General features: G+C 48.2%; 1 protein-coding gene across 36 annotated transcripts in view; it reads left to right on the plus strand.

Annotated features, from left to right (window-relative positions):
* Nucleotides 1-18,970, plus strand: part of EPB41L1 (erythrocyte membrane protein band 4.1 like 1) — a 171,984-nt gene extending 153,014 nt beyond the window's left edge. For 31 of the 36 annotated variants that reach the window (XM_074406452.1, XM_074406454.1, XM_074406453.1 and 28 more), the window contains 5 exons: nt 4,118-4,204; nt 4,986-5,069; nt 7,204-7,284; nt 7,618-7,734; nt 15,503-18,970. In XM_074406452.1, coding sequence (XP_074262553.1) covers nt 4,118-4,204; nt 4,986-5,069; nt 7,204-7,284; nt 7,618-7,734; nt 15,503-15,511 — 378 coding nt within the window. In that variant the 3' untranslated portion in view covers nt 15,512-18,970. The remainder of the gene's footprint in view (nt 1-4,117; nt 4,205-4,985; nt 5,070-7,203; nt 7,285-7,617; nt 7,735-15,502) is intronic. The other 5 variants (XM_074406462.1, XM_074406463.1, XM_074406464.1 and 2 more) reach the window with 2 other exon arrangements.
* The last annotated feature ends 125 nt before the right edge of the window (nt 18,971-19,095 follow it).

Here is a 19,095-nt window from a genome sequence, read left to right on the forward strand (position 1 = left end):
CCTCCACTCTGAAGGTGAGGCTGGAGTCCTTTCTGTGGACCCATCCTGGTGGCTGCACATTTTCTCGTGTCTTAGACCACTTCCTTGCCTTGGTCAGCAGATGGTGTGCGGTGACCCTAAGTTGGAAACAGGATTTTTGGGACCGCCTGTTGAGGGACCTCATGATTCTGCTACATATTTGCTGTCTGACCCATTAAGGAAGGTGTTTGGCTTCAGGTGTCCTCATCTGTAAAACAATAATCCCCATTCTGCAGTTTGTTCTTAAGAGACCTCTTCAAAACTAGCTCCTTTCACGATTAAACAGAACACATAGCAGTCAACACACAAGCTGTGGTTCCAGGCAATGTGCTGAGACTCCTGAGTGGATAATCTCAGTGGATGCTCTTCCCTCCACATCTTCTACAGATGAGGAAACTAGTTCAGAGAGATAAAGCAACTTACCCAAGGTCACACAATCGGTAAGTGGTAGTGCCAGGTTATCCCCAGGGGCGCTCTGACACCAGGAGCCCCACTTTCAACCGCAGCCGCTCTGCTCTGCTCCCTTGATCCTGACCATGGTGAATCCCGGCCGCGTGGTGCTGGGGCTGTGGTTATGGCTGCTGCTGGATCTAGGGAAGGTAGGGATGCTGGAGCCAGCTCTATCTTGAGCCATTGAGAAGTTGTTTTCAAGATACTCTTTCTTGCCAACCCCCCGACATATACACAGGAAGGGAATTCCATCAATCTAGACTAGCCAGCAGATAGGTTTTAAATACACAGAAACTTTAAGATCAATAAGCCCAAGCTAGTTACCAGCTTGCACAGCTTTCCCTGGTCACTCAATTCCTCCTCTCCCCTCAGTCCTTCACCACGTGTCATTGGGATGTTTGTAGGGCTAAATTTAAATCCGTTCGTATGGTAAGCAGGCACTTATACTATTCATTACTCATCCATCCATCCATCCATCCATCCATCCATTCATTTGTTCCAAAAACATTTATTAGTCTGTACTATCTGCCTGGTACTGGGGATACAGTTGAAGAAACAATACTGCCTGCTGGGATTCATTCATTCAAATGACTGTCATGAGCACCTCTAATGTGCTATGCCCCTGTATTTAGGTTCTGGGCTTACAGTGGAGAACAAGGCCCAGCTGTCCTACTTCCTGGCTGGATGACCTTGGGCAAGTTACCTGAACCTCTCCAAGCCTCAGTTTTCACTTCTGTAAAATGGGTGAGGGTAGAGAGCAGGAATAGCACATACCTCAAAGGGCTGATGTGAGGGGGAACCAAAGCAACCTGTGCAACGCTCTGAGAACAGGGCCTGGCACATAATAAGTGGTCTGTAGATGTGAGCTGCTGTTACTTCTTTCCTGCCTTCATGGGACAGTGTAATAACACTATCTTAGGGGCACCAGGAGGACAGCTATGGGGTGACATCTATGCCAGGAGGAGCCGGGAAAGGCTTTCCCTAGGCAGGGACATTTGAGTGAGCTATGCTTGAAGGAGAAGTTAAGGTACAGTCCCAGGAGAAGGCATTCTAGACAGTGGGAAAAGCAAGTGCAAAGGGCAGAAGGAAAGGAGCGTAGCATTTGGGGAAGGGCAAGTGGTCAGGAAAGCCAGATGTCAAGCACATGGAGGAGGAGCCAGCGGGTGGGAGGTGGTGGAGGGGAGGAGGCTGGAAAGGAAGGCGAGGCCAGAGCTTGAAGGCCCTCAAATGTCATATACCAAGTTCAAACCTCTGTCCTGCAGAAAATGGGGAATCACTTGTTTTTACATTAGAAACATGATGTCATCAGATATGTGTTTCTGTGTTTTAGAAAGATTATTCTAGCAACGTGTGTGGAGGAGGAACTGGAGCCAAAAATTCTTCCCTCCTTCTCTCTCTCTCCTTCCTTCCACAAATATTGATTGGACACCCATGATGTGTGCAGTTCCATAGCAGGCTCTGTGAATCCAGCTTCAAGAAGGGAATATCCCTGAGCTCTGGGGCCCACAAGCCACTGGGAAAGACAGAGAGAGAAGACAGGGAACCAGCTTAGATACTGGTGCCTGGGCTAGGGTGGGGCTGGAGTGCAAGGAGGTGGATGCAGAAAAGGGGTCAGGGTTAAGGAATGCCTGGAGGGGAGAAAGCACAGGATTTGGTTGTTTGTAGAATGTTCAGGGGACAAGAGGAAAGATGAGCTTGTGACGCTGTTCACTAGCCAGTGGTTCTCAAAATGTGGTTCCAAGAACCTGTTAGCAAGGCAGATCCTTTGGGCTCCTCCTTAGACCTATTGACTCAGAAACTCTAGGGTGGGGCCCAGCCTTGAGTGTTTTTCCAAGCCCTCCAGCTGATGCCTCTGAAGTTGGAGAACTGTTGATATAAACAGAGAGCTAGGGGAGGGTGCTCTGTAGTGACAAGTGTGTGTTGGAAGTGGAGGAAGCAGTGAATTCCATTCGAGATCAGATGAGTCTGATGTGCCTGTGGGACATTTCCAGGGGAAAATGTCTAGGACACAACTGGTTTTAAAGGCCTAAGATCCAAGAAAGATCTGAGCTACAAGTGAAGGGATAGAGGACTTTGACCTCGATGAGTCAGCAGAAGCCCTTGAGTAGCTGAGGCGGCCTAGAGAGAGGGTGGCGAGTGAGGAGAGCCTGTGTGTGGCGGAACAGAGGGCTGAGTTTGCCTTGGTCAGGGAGAGGAACCGCTCCTCCTGGAGGCAGGTGACGGGACTGGCCAAGGATACGGGAGAGGAAGGGAGGAGCAGAGGGTGCCTTGTTTTGAATGATTGATGTCCCTCGTGGTGGCCTCTGTTTTCAGTGTGAAGGTGGAGGTGAGGCTTTGCCCTGGGAAAGACAGAACCATGAGAGAATAAGAGGCTTTAAGGGAGAAAGGCCCACAATGATGCTAGGATTCAGAGGGGCTAGTGGCTCTTGCCTAAGCCAGGGGAAAGGAAATATTGAGCCCAGACACTGCCCTTGGAAGGCCTGCTGCTAGGCCACATTCTGGGACTGCAGGCACATCTGGAACGTGCCTTGTGGGTGCAGTACCAAGGAACCAGGCTGCTGGCAGCCTCCGCTGCAGGCAGGTGTGGGAGGGGCAGGGGAAAGTCAGTGAGTTTCTGTCCTCACCTGCCCCTTGGTAGGCAGAGGTCCACATCTAGTGCCATGCCCGGACCAGAACCAGAGGTCAAGTCACTGAGGACCTGCAGAATGGACACAGTTCTGGGCCCCTGGGTAGACGAGGCTGAGCCCTGAGATGGAGCAGAAAGTAGGAGGTAGAAGCAGGCAGCTGGGCCCCGGCCAGATGGGGGCAGTGAGTCCGGGGACAATTCCAGGAAGCTCTAGCAGTTAGAATTAAAGGCCAGGAGAGCTGTGTGAAGAGAAAGAGTCGCAAGAGCAGAGTGGCGGGCTAAAAGAGCATGTCGGACTTAGAGTCGGACAGCATGGAGTTAAGTTCCAGCTCTACCACTAACTTGCTGGGGGACTGAACACTTAACTTTCTCTCTGTCCTCCAGTTTCTCATCTGTATATCAGTAATATTTAAAATAAAGCCCTACAGGTGTTATGAGAATTAAATGAGATAAGGCATGTAACATCCTTAAAACACTAGCCTAGCACATAGCAAGCACTCAGAAAGTCATTATTATTACATTCTAAATGGCCAGCTTATGCCCCTATATTTATCCTATGTATTTTGGTTTGCAAAACCTTTTCTACTCTATTAGCTTCATAGGTTCTCTGTGGGATTGGGGCAGGGAGCCCTTTTTACAGATGTATCTGCAAGGTGTATAGAGAGGAAGTGGCTCTGCCCTGAGTCACGTGGCTCGAAGGTGGCGGGGCGGGACATGAGCCTGAATCTGGCAGCTCCTCTGCTAGTGCTTCCAGAGAACAATGCCATGTCTTGATCACTACAGTGTTCCTAACGCCAGACTCTCTGTAAATGTTTATTGAATGAGTGAGTGCGCGAGTGAATGAGTGTGTGCCTGAGTGAGCAAGGGATGAATGAGAGGAGGTAGAACTGAATGATGCCTTCAGTCCTTTGCTTCTACTGTTACTACTCAACTTTGTGGTCATGAGAGCTACATGGCCATGTGCTCCGGCCATCCTGGGGGCCCGCCTGAGAGCTGGCCATCTGAGCACTATTGTTTCCCCAGGAGAGCAGTCTCAAGTCCGGGAAGGGGGCAGCTGCCATGATCCCAGGCCCACAGACGGTGGCCACGGAAATCCGTTCTCTTTCTCCGGTAAGTGGGCAAGGCCAGCTCAGGCTAGGGGACTCTGCACTCAGAATATGGGCATGGACCCATACATGGCTGTCAGGAAGTGCAGCGTTGAGCCCAGAAGGTACACTTCTAGGTACAGAGCCAGGAAACTGGACACTTTTCAGATGCCACAGGGCTCCCTGGTGCCTGCTAGACTCTCATGAGTGGCCCTCTCCCCGCTAACCCACACATGTACGCAGGGCACTGGTGGCACGTGAGGGTGAAGCGGCCCCTCACCTTGGTGGTGCCTCTGATGGTTCTTTTGCATCTGCCCTCCCTACTAATCAGGAAGAACAATGGACTAGGAGGCCAGAGGCTTGGAATCTGGAGCTGCCTCTGTTGGTGCCTGCCCGGTAACCCTGAGTCCATCACTGTGAGGTCTCTTCCAGCTCTTGCATTCTCCAAGTCTGTGGTTCTCATTGTTTAGCTCCGCAGAGAGTGTGCACCTGGCTGTGACAGGATGGGGCATCAGGAGGATTCTGTTTCTACCTTGGATCCCTTTGGTCATTCTTCCATGATGCCAGGATTCTTAAATTCTAGGGTATTGTTAGGATTCTGGGCCTCAGGAATCTTAGCATCTAGGAATCTGAGATTTGGGTATAGGTTTCTGAAGATTCCAGTATTCTTTAATTCTTAATGGTTCAAAGCATCTTGGCTTCGAAACGTCACCTTCACGGGGCCCTTTACTCCACCCTGCCCCCACCCCTCAAGAGCCCAGTGTCCTTACCTGACACCCTGGGTGGGGGGTGGTTATATTCTGCAGATCATCGGGAAAGATGTCCTCACCAGCACCTACGGCGCCACTGCGGAAACCCTCTCAACCTCCACCACCACCCATGTTACCAAAGTGAGTAGCAGCAGGGCACCCCATGGCCCCAGCCGGGCTGCAGGCGAGAAGGTCATGACTATTGTTCTGCTTTGGTGTCGCCATATGTAAAGCGGACAGAGAAAGCCTGTAGTGTTTGCCAGTTTCTGGAATGCTGTGTGCTTTGTCCTGTGCCACATGTTGTTCTAGGCATGGGCCCTTCCCTTACGGCATGGACAGCCAGGCTGGGGGCACGATACTCTTCTCTTTGAAGTAACTGTGAACCATGGCATGTGCACCTTGTAGATGGAAAGTGCTGTAGGAATCTAGATGGGGTGATGCTATGGGAGGCCCTGCAAGAGTCAGGAAGCATCTCCTGGAAGAAGTGGGGACTAAGTGGAGTCTTGGAAAGCCAGGCAGGACACCTGACGGAGAAGAAAGGTGCAGGTGTTCTAAGCGAAGCAGAAGAGGGAAGCAGAAACTGTGTGTTTGCTTATTTGCTTGTTCGTTGAGCAGATGTCAGTGAGGGTCAACTTTATTTGTGGTGGCCTCTGTGCCAGGGGCTCCATTGGATGTAGCCGTAAGTGAGGCCTGTTTATGGGATGTGAGAAGTACATGTAGGGGTATAACTGGAAAATTAGGTGCACTGGAGGCAGGTAGGCAGAATATAGAGCAAATAACACAAATACCAGGACACATTTGACTCTGGAGGATCTGGGGCTTGGGGAGATTGGAAAGCCAGGAAGGTTTTTAGACTGGAGAGTAACCCAGTGAAAATAGATTTAAGGAGAGAATAGCAGGTCCACTGGGATATGTAGATAGGTGGGAGAAAGAAGAGGCAGAAGTATGGAGAGAAACAGATAATAAATAACTCGGGCCTGGTGGGGAGGGCCTGGACCAGGGTGTGAGTCAGAGCCCAGGCAGAAAGAGGCAGGGACAAAGGAAGGAAGCCTTCCTGGGTGACCCAGCAATGAAGACAAGGGCTCACTGGGAGACAGGCCAGCTGATGCATCCACACCTGTGTGGCCAGGAGGAAGGCAGGAGGGCACCTAGCCAGGGCTGGAGGCCTGGAGCAGCCAGGTTGAGGCAGGTCGAGTTGGAGGCTCTGGTGAGCCATCAGAGGCGAATTCTGGTTGCACTGGGCCTTCGTGCACAGACTGTCCTGGGCTCTGCCTGTGCCTCTGCAGGACTCAGCACTTTCTCACATACCCCACAAAGAACCCAGTTGCACTGGGCCTTTGTGCACAGATTGTCCTGGGCTCTGCCTGTGCCTCTGCAGGACTCAGCACTTTCTCACATACCCCACAAAGAACCCACTCTCAGCAAATGCATTACTGAGCAATGTTGACTTCTCTGAAAGCTTTGTGGGAGGCTTTATATCCCATGCCCATAGCAGACAGCTCAGGAAACTCTTCTTCCCAAAGTCCCTGCCAACTGGGAGCCCCCTCTTCTTTCTATCTACTTTTGACTCCAGCTGGGATTCCCCACAGACACCACCCTGCTTAAACATGCCAAACAATTAGGTCCTGCCTCAGCTATTACTTCTATACTTGCCCAAACCCCATGCCTTCAGAAAACAGCAGAGGTCATAAGTATCATCGATGTAATTTTCTCTTGTACTATTGTTTGAAGTCGTTTAAGGCAGAACCTTGTCACCATTCACATTTCATTCATGTGTTCATTCAACAAATCTGCATTCAGCACTGCCCTGGTTAGACTGGGTGAGGGAGTAGGGGAGGAGGGAGTACAGAGATGAACAAAATACAGGCCCTACCTTCAGGACCTGGCAGCTTGGTGAGGTGAACAAGGCCACAGACACACGTAAGGTCGGTACCAGGCAGAGAGGTCCAGAACTGTGAGAGAGACAGATTTAGGGCTCGGGAGTACCAAAGCAGGAAGGCGGAAGCATTGCCAACGAGTGTCCGGGAGGCAGCAATGGAGCTGGGCTTGGAAGACCTAGATGGGGTGGTTTGATAGTTGTGGGGAGTGGTGGCAACGAGGCAAAATCTGCAGTTCAAAGTCCAAACCCAGAAAAGGAAAAATCTGAGGAAGTCAGGAGAGAAGGTAACTGCTGGTTCTTAGCCCTGCCCTTGAGAGATGCTTTGGGTAGGTCCCCTCTTGAAGCTGTTGCCCCAGTAGGACCCAAGAGTGACCTCACCCCACTCTCCCTTTACAGACTGTGAAAGGAGGGTTTTCTGAGACGAGGATCGAGAAGCGAATCATCATTACTGGGGACGAAGATGTCGATCAAGACCAGGTATTGGGGTAGGGATTGTTCTTCCCAGTGGCACTGCCCAGTGCTTAGTCCCTTCCATGTTGGGTTATCCATGGATGGCTGCCCTCATGGGCAGAGAAGATGTCCACTTCTTGCTGACCCTGTTCAGATAAGAAAGCTGCAATGAAGGGGCATTGAATGGGAGCCAGTAGGAGCCAGAAGACCCAAGCTCTAGTCTCTCCCTTTAATTGTTTGACTTTGCCCCTCCCTGGGCCTCAGTTTCCCCAGCTATGCACTAGAGGGCTTATTGTTCTCCACAGTCTCTCTCATCTTAGATAGTTCATGGTTCCATCTTTTGCTGTTCTTTCCTACCAGGCCCTGGCTTTGGCCATCAAGGAGGCCAAACTGCAGCATCCTGATATGCTGGTAACCAAAGCTGTCGTATACAGAGAAACAGACCCGTCCCCAGAGGAGAGGGACAAGAAGCCACAGGTAAGGCTCTTGATGCCCAGCAACCATGAGAGAGACAGGAGGGAGCAGTAAGTAGCAAGATCCTCTGAGGGCCATTTCCATCTGAGACCCCAGTGGCTTGACCCCCAATGCAGCTTTGATCCACGCCCGCCCCCACCAGCCTTCCTGATTTGCTGCTCAAAAGAGAGAGGCAGCTCCCCCAGATACAAGTCAGTGGGGAAAGGAAGGAAGACTGGTTCCTTGGTTTGTTTGGGGTTTCAGGCTCCAGATCTAGAAAAATAAATCCAGAAGTGGTTTCAACAATTTTTTAAAGGGAAGGAGATGAGATGGAGAGAAGATCGACAGTGGATATTGAGGTAGGACAGATGGAGGCCCTCATTTTCTCACTGGCTATTACCTATAAACTGGAAGTCAGAAAAAGTCCTACTAGGCTCAGTGCCACATTCTTGGCCCTGAGTCTCTCTCTCTATCGTAAGTCACTGATTGTTGTTAAGGGCACATCATGACCAGAGCCCTTGATCCCTTCCGTCTTGCTTAGTTGCAATTTTTTTTTTTTTAATTTTTGAGATGGAGTCTTGCTCTGTCACCAAGGCTGGAGTGCAGTGGCGCATTCTTGACTCACTGCAACCTCCGCCTCCTGGGTTCAAGCGATTCTCCTGCCTCAGCCTCCCAAGTAGCTGATACTACAGGCGTGCGCCATCACACCTGGTTAATTTTTATATTTTCAGTAGAGATGGGGTTTCACCTTGTTGCCCAGGCTGATCTCAAACTCCTGTTCTCAAGTGATCTGCCTGCCTCAGCCTCCCAAAATGCTGGGATTGCAGGCGTGAGCCACCGTGCCGGCATGATTGCGAATTCTTGACTTCTGAGACCTCCAGGGGCCAAAATCTTAGGGACCCTAATATTCTCCTGTTTCATTGTGGGCCATCAATGCCTTGATGAATAAGAGAAATAAGATGACATTGGGGCAGGCAGGGCTTTTAGCAGCCTAAATTAGGGGAGGTGTTCTTCCGGGCCCTCTGGAAATTTGAAAGATTTTATTAGATCTACAAAACAAAATCCCATAGACATTGAGTTGGGTGAAATAAGCCAGGCACAGAAAGTATTAACTATGATTCCAGTCATAGGAAGTCCAAAAGCAGGCAAAACTAATCAACAATCTTGAAAATCAGAATAATGTTACTTCTGGGATGTGGTATTTACAAGGAAGAGGGAAGAGCCACAATGGAAACTTCTGGGCTGCTGGAAATGTCACATTTTCAGCTGAGTGGGTTACATGGGTGTATACATATAAACACATTTGTAAAATTCTTCTCACACTTAGAGTTGTGCACTTCATACATTTTTTTTTCTTTGAGATGGAGTTTTGCTCTTGTTGCCCAGGCTGGAGTGTAATGGCGCAATGTTGGCTCACCGAAACCTCCACCTTCTGAGTTCAAACAATTCTCCTGAATCAGCCTCCCGAGTAGCTGGGATTACAGGCATACACCACCACGCCTGGATAATTTTTTATATTTTTAGTAGAGACGGGGTTTCTCCATGTTGGTCAGGCTGGTCTTGAACTCCCAACCTCGGGTGATTTGCCCACCTCAGCCTCCCAAAGTGTTGGGATTACAGGTGTGAGCCACTGTGCCCAGCCATTTCACCTATTTCCTGGGTTCTACCACAATGAAAGAAAATCCATCTCAAAGACCCCACAAATAGCTGGTCTCTTTTTTGTCCTTTTCCTTGAATGAATAAAACAAGTCTTTTCTAGAAAGATACAAGAATGTTTCTCTTCCTTTGATTATGAGACCCCTTAACGCTGGAAGAAAAAGCACTGAAACATTTTCCTCCTGCTTTGAAAGGCTGCTAACCTCTGGTCTGGGCTAGGGCCGTTCAATAGAACTTTCTGCAGTGATGGAAGTGTTCCTTCTGTGCTGTCTGGGATGATAGTTGCTAGCTGCACGTGGCTATTGAGCCCTTGAAATTGGCTAGTATGAAATCAGATGTGCTTTAAGGGTGAAATATGTGCAGGATTTTGAAGATTTAATATGAAAAAAAGAATGTAAGGCCGGGTGGTGGCTCACGCCTGTAATCCCAGCACTTTGGGAGGCCAAGGCAGGCAGATCACGAGGTCACGAGATTGAGACCATCCTGGCTAACACAGTGAAGCCCCATCTCTACTTAAAATAAAAAAAAAATTACCAGAATGTGGTGGCACATGCTTGTAGTCCCAGCTACTCGGGAAGCTGAGGCAAGAGAATTGCTTGAACCTGGCAAGCAGAGGTTGCAGTGAGCCGAGATCTCGACACTGTACTCCAGCTTGGGCAACAGAGCGAAACTCAGTCTCAAAAAAAAAAAAAAAAAGAAAAGAAAAGAATGTAAATGATCTCAGTACTTTTTACATTGGGTAAATATTTAAGTGATAAGGGATATGTCAGGTTAGGTAAAATGTACTATCAAAATTAATTTCACCTGGCAGGGCATGGTGGCTCATGCCTATAATCCCAGCACTTTAGGAGGCCGAGGCAGGTGGATCACCTGAGGTCAGGAGTTTGAGACCAGCCTGACCAACATGGTAAAACCCTGTCTCTACAAAAATACAAAATCAGTGGGGCGTGGTGGTGGGTTCCTGTAATCCCAGATACTGGAAAGGCTGAGGCAAGCGAATTGCTTGAACCCAGGAGGCAGAGGTTGCAGTGGGCCAAGATGGTGCCATTGCAGTCCAGCATGGGCAACAGAGTGAGACTCCATCTCAAAAATAAAATTAATTTCACCTGTTTCTTTTTAAATCATTTTTAATGTAAACTAAAATTGAGAACTTTAATTGTGAAATTAAAATTTTCTATTTAGAAATTTTCAGAAAAAATAGAAATATATAGAAAATTTAGGAAATGTTATCTAGAAAATCTTTATCTAGGAAAAACAATTTTTGGGGGGAGACGGAGTCTCGCTCTGTCACCCAGGCTGGAGTGCAGTGGCACAATTTTGGCTCACTCCAGCCTCTACCTCCTGGATTCGAGTGACTCCTGTGCTTCAGCTTCCGAAGTAGCTGAGACTATAGGTTTGTGCCACCACACTCAACTGATTTTTTGTATTTTTAGTAGAGACAGCGTTTCACCATGTTTGCCAGTCCGGTCTCGAATTCCTGACCTCAAGTGATCTGCCCAACTCAGCCTCCCAAAGTGCTGGGATTACAGGTGTGAGCCACCGTGCCCGGATCTATCTAGGAAAATTTTAAATTCCATGTGTAGTTCACATTCTATTCTGTTGGACAGCACTGGCTTAGAAGTGTAGGTTGGCCATGGGTGGAGCCTACCTCCCAGCCTTCATCAGACTTTCATACAAGTGATTGTCATCCCTATCGCCTCAGTTTTCCAATAATTCTTGCTTTATTTCCCCCAAATCTCAGAGTGGTAAACTGTAGGCCACTTGCTGAGCTGGGTGTATCACCTGGGGAAGCCTGTTTAAAAGCCAGGCACTAGAAAACCCTCTCAGAAAGTCTGATTTAGAAAGACCGGCCTGGGACCTGGGATCTGTATTGCCTGGGAATCTTCACTTACACCTTGGTCTTTAAGGAGTCCCCATGCAGCCAGCTCTAGGAGCCACTGCTGCCAAGAACTCTGTACTGGGAATCCAGAGACCCGGCTTGAAAGCTATTCCGCTGACTGATGTATGACCATGGGTCCGTTTCTTCCTGCATGGGGACTTGGTTTCCTCATTTGTAAAATGAAGAGGTGGAGCTATCCCCCTTCCAATTAAAGTCCTCTGGCGATTTGCTTTCCTGGGGTTATCTGTTGTGTGTTTCTCATCTCTTCTACATCCCCTCTCTCACGCCTCCTCATCTTTCCCAGAGCATTCAGAACCAGGCCCCCAGGCTCCCGCCTTCCCATTTCCCTAGCCATTCAGAGCTCTCCTCCCAGCCTCCATATCCTGCCTGCCCCGCCGCCATGCAGTCTTTCACATCTGCCCACCTCGATGCTCCGGTTGCTGTCTCATTCCCTCCTCCTAGCCTTTCTTTCTTTCTTTGCTGCCATTGCCCCACGCACCACCATGCAGCATCTCTGTGTCTTCTGGGTTGTTCTGTAAAGGTCACCTTCTTTATGTTGCCCTGGCAAGCCAGCAGTTTCTCTCCCTTCCTTTTTCTGCCCACATGCTTTACTGGTAGTTATGGTCAGGTAGAACCCATGTCTGACTCATAATACAGTCGGACTCACTCATTCTGGAAGATGTCTCTTCTGAATTAGAAAACTCCTTTTTAAAGTGCTTGGAAACATTGGCTTCATGAATAGATGCCTCGTGGTACCTCAAGGAAGAGCTCTGTAATCCTGCAGAGTCTCAAGCCCTGCCCTTTATTAGCTGTGTGACCTTTAGCAAATCATTTAACCTTTTCAGCCTGTGTTTCCTCGTCAGCCAAATGGCAATGATCATCACAGTAATGACAATTGCCATAATTTATGGAAAGCTTACGCACTGCCAGGCACCCGGCCGTGCACACAACACAAGTACTGTTACCTGCTCATTCATTTTACAAATGAGGAAACTGAGGCTCAGATGTTAAGTGGCTTGCTTGCAGTCATGAAACTGTGAACATGACTGACTGATTAGTGAGTGAAACCCAACCTGTTAGACTAAAAAACCAAATGGTTTTAACCTTCTCACCACTCTCATTTTTTTTTTCTTTTTTTGAGATGAAGTCTTGCTCTTGTCCCCCAGGCTGAAGTGCAGTGGTGCGATCTCGGCTCACTGCAGCCTCTGCCTCCTGGGTTCAAGCAATTCTCCTGCCTCAGCCTCCTGAGTAACTGGGATTACAGGTGCATGCCACCATGCCTGGGTAATTTTTTTGTATTTTAAGTAGAGACAGGGTTTCGCCATGTTGGCCACCCTGGTCTCGAACTCCTAACCTCAGGTGATCCACCCTCTTCGGCCTCCCAACATGCTGGAATTACAGGGGTGACTGGCCCACACTCATCTTTCATAACATCTGTCTCATAGGGCTACCGAGATCATCCATGCAGCATGGTAGATAGCACAGTGCCTGGCACATAGTTTAAGTGCTTAATAAAAGTTCATTATGATTACTATTACTACTTGAAGTAGGCTAACAAAATGCTGCATGCAGGGACCATGCTGTGCTGTAATAAGCCAAGAAGAAGAAATCATAGCACTGTATCGTTTAGATGTCTCTGGTACTTCTGAAGTGTCTATGGGGTTATGAAGACATCCCAGATACCCAGAATAATGATTACATTGACTTACAGGGCACCCACTTCATTAATTGATGCACAAACTTAAAAGTGCAGCCTGTCACTGTAAGGAAAAAAATTTAAAAAAACAAACAAACAAAAAAAAAAACCCAATGCCCAGTTAGGATGTAGTAAATTGAGTAGAAAGAATACTACTCAATTTTGGCCAGTGGCCAGGCACAATGGCTCACACTTGTAATCCCAGCACTTTGAGAGGTCAAGGCGGGAGGATTACTTGAGCCCAGGGTTTCAAGACCAGCGTGGCCATCATAATGAGACCTTCATCTCTTTAAAAAATTTAAAAGATTAACTGGGTGTGGTGACTGGCACCTGTAGTCCCAGCTACTTGGGAATTTGAAGCAGGAGGATTGCTTGAGTCCAGGGGGTCGAGGGTGCAATGAACTACAATCGAGCCACTGCACTCCAGCCTGGCAATAGAGCAAGACCCTGTCTCAAGAAAAAGAGAAAGAGAGAAAGAAAAAGAAAAGAAAGAAAGAAAAGAAGAAAGGAAAGAAAGAAAAGAAAAGAAATAGGGAGGGAGGGAGGGAGGGAAGAGAAAGAGAAAAAGAGGGAGAGGGAGGGAGGAGAAAGAGAGACAGAGAAAAAGAGAGGAAGAGGGAGGGAGGAAGGAAGGAGGGAAGGCAGGCAGGCAGGCAGGCTGGCTTTGGAGCTGGAAATACCTTGGTAGCTGTGTGCCCAGAGGAACCTCTCTGACCTCAGTTTCCTCATCTGTAAAATGTCATTAATTTATAAATTGGAGTTGCTGTAATAACTAAACAACACCTGTGATGTACTGGATCATGTCTTGCCTACAGAAGGTGTTCAGCAAGGTGAACCTGTTTCCTTGTCCCTCTGAGGTTTTTCCATATTTAGAGTGTGCTGAGAAAGTCAGACCATAATTATCCACCACCAGCCTAGTGCCTGATGCTCTGTCTCCATGAGGGTGTTCATGTGGCTGGTCTTCATCTTCTCTTCCCTCCCTGAATTCTCCAAAACATCCCTGCTTCAGTTGACTCTTCATCTTCCTTCTTAAAGTTCTTCCTTCTTGAAGGTCTTGCTATGAGTGTAGAAAGTCACCCATCTCACACAGAACCTTTTCCCTTCTCTGCCGGCAACCTCCCAGGTCAGACATCTGGCTTCTGCTCCATCTTCTACCACTCGCTCACCTCCTTCCAAGAGGGCTTGTCTCCCAAACACTGCCCACAAGAGGGCAGCACTTGCCCAGCTTCCTAGTGCTTCCTAACCTTCCAAAATTGAATGGTAAAAAACGGACCTGTTCCAAAATGGGAACCTTGGGCTCTGGTGTTGGTTTTTCCAACTTACTAAGCCAGTGAAGTCCCTGGATTTCAGTTTTCCTATCTGTCAAATGAGCCAAGAAAGATCCGTTTTCTGCTATTCCATTAGCACTTGACTGTATGCAAGCAGCAGAAATGATATTTCATGTGTTAAATGGTTTTGAGTAGTTGTTATGTGCCAGGCACAGTGTTGGACACTGAAAAGACAAGAGTCAAAAGACAGCCCCCAAGAAGATCAGAGTAGTGTGTGGTTAAATTAACAACAGCAACCATCGTAATGATAAGAACAGCTGGTATTTATTCAGCACTTACTATATGGCCCTTGCTTGGATTCCTCCCTGTAATAGGAGGCAGGACCCATTTTACAGAGGAAGCAATTGAGGCTTAAAGAAGTTAAGAAACTTTCCAGGCACTATGGCGTGCACTTGTAATCCCAGCTACTTGGAGGCTGAGGCAGAAGGATCACTTGAGGCCAGTAATTCAAAGTGGTAATGTGCATTGATTATGACTGTGAATAGCCACTGCACTCCAGCCTGAGCAACATAGTAAGACTCATCTCTTTAAAAATTTTTTTAAGTAAAGGAAGTTAAGTAACTCACCCAAGATTACAGAGCTGGCAGGCCGATAGGGTGGGATTTGAACTCAGGGAGTCTGATTTCAGAGCCTGCTCCCTTAAACACTGAGTTTTGGAGCCAAACCTGGAAGCCAGGCTCCATTTCTTTATTTAAACATGGCTGTCTATGGTTTAATCTCCAGGATACATCAGGCCCACAGACAATGAAAAGGAAAAACAAATGAAAAATGAACATTTGCAATCGTGACTAAACATTTCTTAGAACTGACAAAAGATAGAAAGAAAAAATGAAATGATGATGATCTTAGCTTCTCAGTCTTAAAGGACATTTAACACATTTTCAGGGCAAAGTAAAAGATCATCACCTCCCTGGAAACAAGTGAGCAAAACACACGGGCTCTGGAGTCAGACAGATGTGGGTTCTTGAAGTGCAATGGCTACTCACAGGCATGATCATTACACATTACAGCCTCGAATTCTCACCTCAAGAGATCCTCCCATCTCAGCCTCCCGAGTAGCTGGGATTACAGGATTACACCCTACCTTGCTGAGTCACAATAAAGGGCATACAGTAAAGGGTAGCAGAAATAACCTCTTGCCATATATTTAAAAACGAGTGACAGAAGTTACTAACATTTCTTATCCTCTTCCTTCTTTTACCCCTCTTTCTATCGCATACCTCTGGCTTCCAGGAATCCTGACCTCTGTGAAGAGATCCTGGCATTTCTGGTCCAACCCAAGCCAGAGAACCATTAAGAAGGGGCCTTCATTCTGGATTCTCCGACGCAACACTGACGTCCCAGCTGCGACGTACTGTCACTGACGAGAGACTGGGAAGGGAAAAGCATATATATATATAGATATATATAGATATAGATATATATACAGGAAACACCGCGTCCTTGCACTGCTGCTGGGGCTGGCAGAGCAATTGGCCAACAGCAACAACCAACATCTGAACACCTACATTTCCTTTGCAGACAAATTGAAGAACTGGTGGGATTTTTTTTTTTTTTTTTCAGGAAAAAAGATTATAATAACCATAATCCCTTACTCACCCCTTTCCCCCTGCCAAATAACAAAAGCAAGCCAGACCACGATGATTGTAGAAGTCCCTCCCACCCTGGTTCTGCACGTTGCAGTTAGCAGACGAGCGGTTCCATTTGTTCTTCTCCAGCATCTCTGTTGCCCACTCGAATGCAAAGGAAAACACTTGTGCAGCAAAGCAAGAGAAGTCGCAGCAGCAAGACATGCACAGCCAACCATTTTCCGAGAAAGAAAGAAAGAAAATTCCCCACTTGGAAAGAAAGAGGAGGAACACTGGATTCTTACTTTCTGGATCTTAACACTGGGCTGCAAAATCCACCTTCCTCTCTCCCGCCTCCCCTCACCCTCCACTCTCAATGTCTTGCTGTCATTTTCTGTCTCGGCTTCTTCCTCCCCCTTCCCCCACCCAACATGCCTCACCCTCTGTGTCCTGGTCCTGCTGAGGGCCACTGCAGATAACTCTCCTTTGAAATGAGAAAAAGGAAAGAAAGCAAGTACAGAAAACGAAGCCACGGGAAGGGAAGTAGACATTGTGTGTTTATGGTTTCTCATGATGAAGGTGCAGCTTGTAGGAGATTTGTACGGATGTGCTTTTAAGTTATGTATGTTACATATAACAGGAAACAAAATATTAAAATAAACAGTGCTGGTAAGTATGAAGCTGACATTCTAACATTATAATTATCTGACTGTGATTGATGTATCCTGAGGTTCCTAGATCTCACTGAACTGGCCCAGCTAAGGAGACCTGGACTCTGGGTGTGGCTTGGCTCACAGTAGGGGCTGATGTAATAGTAATACTGTGTGTGGTGTTTGTAATTGGTTGATTGGTGGGGAGGGGTGGGGCCCCATAATGGAGAGGTGGAGGTTTGGCAAGAAAGACGCAACACAGATGTCCCCAAAATGCCAGTCCGAGATGCCTTCTCCCTGCCCCCCAGGTAGTAGCAGTCAGGGCCTGGTCTGCGCTCAGGCACAGGGTCCCCGGTTTGGGACTCTGCTGCTGAAGTTCCCACAGTAGAGGTTCCTGGCTTAGTCCTCCTACCTCCCTATGGGGCTTGCCTTGGTTTTCAGTCTTCTCTCTCTCTCTCTCTTTTTTTCTTCCCACATCCTGCCCTTCCCTGACCCCATTGGAATAACCAACTCCATATATATCCAAAGGGAGGTGGTGCTCTCAGCCATAGTAGAAGATGGTGGCTTGAACCTGTCTAAAAATTCTCAGCTCAGTCTTTTCCTCTATCCCCTCTGAATCATTTGTTCTGAATCATTTCTTCTTCTGGGGCCAAAGTAGCCATGGTAAGGAGGCTGCATGGGGCAGACCCTGAGATCCAAAACTGTATTTGCAAAGGGCTCCCCTGTTAAAGCTGAGAGAGACAGATGGTGCTGCTCAAAGGCTCCAGCTCTGCATCAGACCTTGGCTTTAGAGACCTCCCTCTCAGTCAACATCTGAGCTCTGGGCTTGTGCCCAGAAATTGCCCCAAGACCACAGGAGCCCTTCAAGAAGCTCCCGTCGCAAGCTTGGCATTGCCCTCTGCCACATGTGGGCTTCCTCAAGCCTGTCTGTCACAAACTACTTCTCTGAGTTCAGCAAGTGCTCCTTGATGAGGGAAAATGTCCCACTGCATTGCTAATTTCTCAGTTCCATTTACCTCCCAGGCCTCCTTCTCAAGTGGTTAATAAAGTTCTTCCACAAGTATTTACTGATTACCTGCTTGTACCAGGGACTATTCTCAGGCTGAAGGAGAAGGTAGTAGGGGAGGGTGGAGCCTGAGAAGCCACCCGAGCCAGCTTTATATTTCAACCATGGCTGGCCCATCTGAGAGCATCTCCCCACTCTCGCCAACCTATTAGGCATTGCCCAGGGATACTCCCAGGTGGCCCAGATGTGCCCCCTTGGCTGGCTTGTCAGTGATGACATGCAGCTTAGCTGGTGCTGGCCTGAGGGAGGGCAGGAAATCAACAGCATTTGCTTCTCTGGGCAAGTGGGAAGTTCAGTGGGGCAGCAGAATCAGCTGCATTCCCCGTGATGTGGGCCAGTGGGCCCACTCCAACCCCCCTGAGTGCAGCAGCACACTTTCCAAACACCAGGTTCTTTCTGCAGTCCTGGTGGGAAAGCCACAGAACCTTCTTCCTGCCCTTCTTAACTTGAGAACTCTCTCTCTTTCTCGGTCAAGAGCTGGAGTGGTGGCTCCATCCTCTTTGGGCCAACTTTGGTCCAGGAACTCATCTTTGCAGGAACCAGGAGTCCTGAGCACACTGGACACACCTCAGAGGGAGGATCCTTGTTCTGGACTGTGCACCTGGCTTCAGGGCAGGGATGAAGTGACCAGGCTTAGCTTGTGGAGCTTGTGGGCCCCCTGGGTTTTGGGAGATTGCCATCCCATGGATGTTCTGACCTTCCTTCTATGGAGATGCAGGCAGTGCCACTAGGGAGGAGGGGACCTGCAAAGCTGGAATCTAGGGCACTGTTTCCTCCCCATCCTCCTCTTTGTAGAGAATAGAGATGTTTGTCTTGTCTGTCTTCAACCTACTTTTCTCTTTTTTGTTTCTCATCCTCTGTGCCACCTCTCCACCCAGGAGACCACGTAGCATAGTGGAAAAAGTCCCGGAGGGTGGTTGGGAGTTCTGCGTGACCATCCTGGCTCAGCTCCTAACTCACCATGTGACATCAGGCTATCCCCATTCCCCCTCTTGGGCCTCAGTTTCCCGACTTGCAAAATAAGCAGAGAGAACCAGATGCTCTCCAGGGTCTTTTTCTACTCTGCCATCTCACAGGTCTTCATTTTCTCTTATTTTGTTTTCTCTGGATCTTTTTCATCCGAGGGTATAGGAAGTGCCAGGACCTGTTTCAGTTTTTGAATCCTACAAGCACATTCCAAGACTGGCCTGAAATTGCATGAGCAACATCACTCGAAATACTTTTTTTTTTTTTTTTTTTTTTTCCAAAAGCACCTTAACAACCAATTGCGATGCTGTCCTGTTCCTTTTTACTCACACCCTTCTCTCCTCTCTCGTCCCCATGCTCCCCCACCTCAGTGCTCCGTGCTGTATGCGTGTGCTCTCTGTTCTTGTATACTCAATAAAAGTGAAATAAATGTGTTTGATGCCGAACCATACTTCCTTGGCACCTCTCCTCTCTCTTGTCTCTGTCTCTGTCTCTGTCTCTCTCTCTCTCTCTCTCTCTCTTTCTCTCTCTCTCTCTCTCTCTCTCTGTCTCTCTTTCTGACCTTGGCTACTGGTA

Source organism: Saimiri boliviensis, chromosome 9, assembly GCF_048565385.1.
Source record: "Saimiri boliviensis isolate mSaiBol1 chromosome 9, mSaiBol1.pri, whole genome shotgun sequence".
Taxonomy (NCBI): domain Eukaryota; kingdom Metazoa; phylum Chordata; class Mammalia; order Primates; family Cebidae; genus Saimiri; species Saimiri boliviensis.